This window comes from Penicilliopsis zonata (assembly GCF_001890105.1).
Source record: "Penicilliopsis zonata CBS 506.65 unplaced genomic scaffold ASPZOscaffold_120, whole genome shotgun sequence".
NCBI lineage: Eukaryota > Fungi > Ascomycota > Eurotiomycetes > Eurotiales > Aspergillaceae > Penicilliopsis > Penicilliopsis zonata.
Window position 1 is genome coordinate 1 of NW_019209020.1, and position 4093 is coordinate 4093.

General features: G+C 56.1%; 3 protein-coding genes across 3 annotated transcripts; 1 reads left to right on the plus strand and 2 right to left on the minus strand.

Moving 5' to 3' along the window:
* Positions 1–10: 10 nt before the first annotated feature.
* Positions 11–1421, minus strand: ASPZODRAFT_36211 (hypothetical protein; the record flags this gene model as incomplete). The annotated part of the gene is made up of 3 exons (XM_022728277.1): positions 11–472; positions 530–789; positions 827–1421. Coding segments are annotated over 3 exons (1317 nt in total), but the record flags the coding sequence as incomplete, so codon positions are not given.
* Positions 1422–1528: 107 nt separating this feature from the next.
* On the plus strand, positions 1529–2158 carry ASPZODRAFT_137592 (hypothetical protein). Its single transcript, XM_022724367.1, has one exon. The coding sequence runs from the start codon at positions 1766–1768 to the stop codon at positions 2078–2080; it is 315 nt and encodes a 104-aa protein (XP_022576500.1). The 5' UTR covers positions 1529–1765; the 3' UTR covers positions 2081–2158.
* Positions 2159–2977: 819 nt separating this feature from the next.
* On the minus strand, positions 2978–4048 carry ASPZODRAFT_20928 (hypothetical protein; the record flags this gene model as incomplete). The annotated part of the gene is made up of 1 exon (XM_022727699.1): positions 2978–4048. One exon carries the CDS (start codon positions 4046–4048, stop codon positions 2978–2980), a length of 1071 nt encoding a protein of 356 aa, XP_022576501.1.
* Between the last annotated feature and the right edge of the window lie 45 nt (positions 4049–4093).

Here is a 4093-nt window from a genome sequence, read left to right on the forward strand (position 1 = left end):
GGGGACATACCAAAGCCATGATCTCACGCACAGTCCGCTCGACATGCAGAACTTCGGTGCCTTGGATGCGGACGAGACCGCGTTGGCTTCCCAACTGGGGGAAGAGGACGTAGGAACCATTCATTTCCATCACCTTGCGAACCTTGTCCAGACGATCGAGGAGGATGTTGTCGATCTTGTTGGAGTTGACAATGACATCCTTGACGTAAATCTTGACGCCCATGACCAGCTCGTGGAGTTTTTGCTTGGCGCGGGTGATTTGTTCCTTGGACTCGCCGGTGATGTAGACCTCATCTTCACTGCGACGATTGGCGCCCGGAGGAGTGTATCCGAATATGCGGGGGAAGGGCGGGGGAAAATAGATGGCCGTGTTGGTGGCAGCCTCGATGAACTTGATGTTCTTGCGTGTGCGGCCGCAGACGAGGGTGTGCATGGTCAATTCAAGCTTCATCGCATCGACGTGACGTTTCAACTGAAAGAGTGAGTTTGGGGGAAGCAGGGGGGGGGGGGGTTGAATGTAGATACGTACAATCTGGTCGATCATGATGAGGACTCTAGTTTTGGCATGCTCCGCCGTTTCGATGTCTCCATAGATGGCGACCCGAAAGCGTTGGTCGAGGCCGTTGTCCGAGGCGTAGCCGTAGGAGGAGGCAACCGCGCTATCGGCGTCCCGAAATTTGGGGCTCAGGAGGAAGATGTCGGCCCCGGTATAGGCGGCTAAGGTGTCAAGATGCTCCAAGACGCTGGTCCGGATGCCTTTGGTGGAGCTGTCCATGATGAGATGCATGTCTACATCGACGGTAGCACATCGCTATGACGATCAGACAGGATCCGACTTTTTTTCTTCCTTTTTTTGTCCCATTGAGAGATCGAAAAGAACCATGATGACTTACCAGTAGGATTGGAGTCTCGTTGAGAATTTTGGCACGCATCTTGCGGACGGTCTCGCCGTCACCGGTGATACAGACGGTGGTGACGAGGCCATTGGGACGACGTTGTAGGGAGGCGATGGCTTTGGGCTCGGAGGAGGTGACGGCGGCCTCGATACGAGCGTTGGAAGAGTCGGTGATGTGTCGGCAGAGGCGGCGCAGACCGTCGACGTTGCTGGTATGGACGGGCAGCTGGTGCACGGGGGTACCGTCCGGGGTGCCGTCGGCAAAGGCCCAGCGCTGCAAGGCGTTGGGACTGGCATGCAGGACCTCCTCCACGTCGGGGCCAGCCAGATTCGAAGAGAAGGGGACATTGAACGACAGGTTGACGGTGGGATCGATGCCGGTGGGAGGGGTCATGGGCGGCGCACCATGCGGCCGCCGCAGGGACTGCGAGGCCAGGTCGGTGTGTGGCCGTGACATGCCAAAGGTCGGAGTCATCCGCTCCCAGCCATGACGGGCCTGGCCCGTGAAGTTGGAGATCTTGTGCATGACCAGGGGAGGGCTGAGGAGTATCTCTGGCCCCTTGACCGAGATTAGTCAAAGGGGACACAGAGAGGGAGAGAGGGAGAGCAAGCGAGAGAAGAGAGAGAGAGAGAGAGAGAGAGAGAGAGAGAGAGAGGGGGAGGGAGGGAGAGGCAGACAGAGAAGGAGGGAGAGAGAGGAGAGAGAGGAGAGAGAGAGAGAGAGAGAGAGAGAGAAGAGGGTAGGGAGTATTTGTTGGATCAAGGGGGAGGGAGAAAGAGTCAAATCGTCTCCCAAGGGCGGTCGTTCTTCGACAAGGATTCTTGGGCGAGGGAGGGAGGAGGAGGGGGGAAGGTGGGAGGAGGATTGGAATGAGACTGGGCTGTGGGTTAAGTCAGCCAAGGAGAGACAGACAGAGACAGACAGAGACAGACAGACAGAGACACAGAGAGAGAGAGAGAGACAGAGAGAGAGAGAGAAAGAGAGAGCAACAGGCAGAACAGACCGAAAGGAACCGACCGGATGGACAGTCTGGATGGCCACCGAATGATGATCGCAGCTGTGGTCACTGGTCACTATTGCTAGGCACCGCAAGCAAGCGCAGAGTCGAGCGCTTCCGCTGGGCGACAGCTGGTGGGTCACCAACCAAGAAGCTGGGAAAAGAAGGAAGACAAGACAGACAGTGAAGAGTGAAGAGTGAAGAGTGAAAGTGAAAGTGACTCCGGACAAGACAGCCAGAAGACACGACAGAGGAGAGGAGAGAGAGGGACGAGAGAGAAGGACGATCGAGACCACAGAAGACGGCCGAGCGAGCACAGCCGGGGGTGGAAGCACTGGAAGGTGACGCCGGTGGGCTGGCACACTGGCAGTTACTGCAGTGACTGCAGTGACGATGTCCCGTCTACCAGACCAGAGCTGTGGACTGATTATGATTCGATTGTCTACGTGGAATACGCTCTACACTCATACCAACTACTAATGACTCTCATCCCCGTCGACTCGACGATATTCGCTGTTCAACAATTCCACTGATTTCGCTGCCTGCCGCTAGTCCTTTTTCGGCGCCCCAAGCGAGCGGAGTCACGTGTATTTGTATTATGTAATCTCTCTCATACTGTTTTCTCTCTCTCTCTCTCTCTCTCTCTCTCTCTGTCTTTCTCTGTCTTTCTTTCTCTGTGTTTTCTACCAAGTACATCTACTAATCTCCTAATATACTGTCTATATCTATATCTACTATCTCCTAATATACTATCTATATCTATATCTACAACTCTACAGGCTGCCTGATCGCCACAACGGCTGGGCCGGTAGTAAGATAACGGTGTTTGGCTCCAAGCTAGAATCAGGAACAGTCAATATATAAATATATAAATATTATACTATGTATATATTATAATATAATATATTATACTATATTATGTGCTAAGAGGAATCATCGATTGACAGGTGCAGACTACGTATCCACAGATCGACATGGGAGTACTAAATATGGACTACAGTACAGAAAGATACGAGAACCAATATTTAGAACAAACGATTTTAATGGAGTGTACAAAGTAAGAGACCAGGTACCAATGCTAAATCTAATACCGCCGGATGCGACGCACGTCTCGAGACTCGTCCAACCCTTCCTCGCCAGCCTCCAGATACCGCTCCTCCCGTCCCCCGCGCGCAGAGGTCAGGTAGACGGCTCGTTCAATGTACTCCCGTGGTCGTCGGGGATCTTCGTCCACATACGTGCTCACCTCGCGTCCCCCAGGCCGCACGCTCGCAATGCGCTGCACACCTTCGCGGGATTCCTCGTGTGCGTGTGTGTGTGTCGGTCGGACGCTGGACACGCGTACCACTCGCTCCCGTCCCAGATCATGCGGCTCGTCCACATACGACCGCCGCACGGCATATTCGCCCACCTGCACGCTGCCCGGTCGTATGAGAGTGTCCCGTTCGTCAATGTAGTGATGAGGAGGAGGAGGAGCTTGCTGATGATGCGGTTGCTCACTGCCCGCCGGCCGAGTGTAGTCGACCACCGGCACCCGGCGGTAGGTCGGCGGGGGAGGCGGCATCTCCTGCACGTATCTTCTCTCTCCTCCATATGCATCGTCGATGATGGAAGCAGCCCGTACGCTTGCCGCGCGCATCGGAACATGCTCCTCATACACGTCTCCCTTGGTGAGCCGGGTCGCTACGCCCGGGACCATCGTCTGCATCCGGGGCGCCGCCACCGTTTCATAGTACTGGTTGCCGTGCACGTCCACCACGATGCGACGCTGCGGCGGAGGCGGCGCCATGATCCGACCGGCCGGTTCCTCCTCGTAGTACGTCTCGCGATAGCGCGGAGATACCGGGGCCTCCTCCGCGGGAACAACCAGCCGTCGGGAGTATCCTGCAGCGGCGGGCTCGTCGTAGTAGCGGGCTCGGTCCGGTGCTGCCCCACGATCAACGTAAGCATAAGAGGCAGCTCGCACAACCCGAGGACCAAGCGTCTCCATGTATTCCCGCGGATACTCCTGAACCGGTTGCCGTGCGTGGTGCTGGTGGTGCTGGTGTTGATGCAAACTGGCGACCTTGCGGAGATCTTGCTCCTCGCGCGCCGCTCGTCGGATACTACTGGCCCGAGAAAGGTTGCGAGGGATCCCAGCCTCCATGCCGGCCATCTCTGCGTTCACCATCCGGCCATACGCGTCGACTTCGTACACAGG

Excerpts from the sequence above, each read along its gene's own strand:
- ASPZODRAFT_137592 (XM_022724367.1), top strand. The coding sequence starts at position 1,766 with ATGAGACTGGGCTGTGGGTTAAGTCAGCCAAGGAGAGACAGACAGAGA.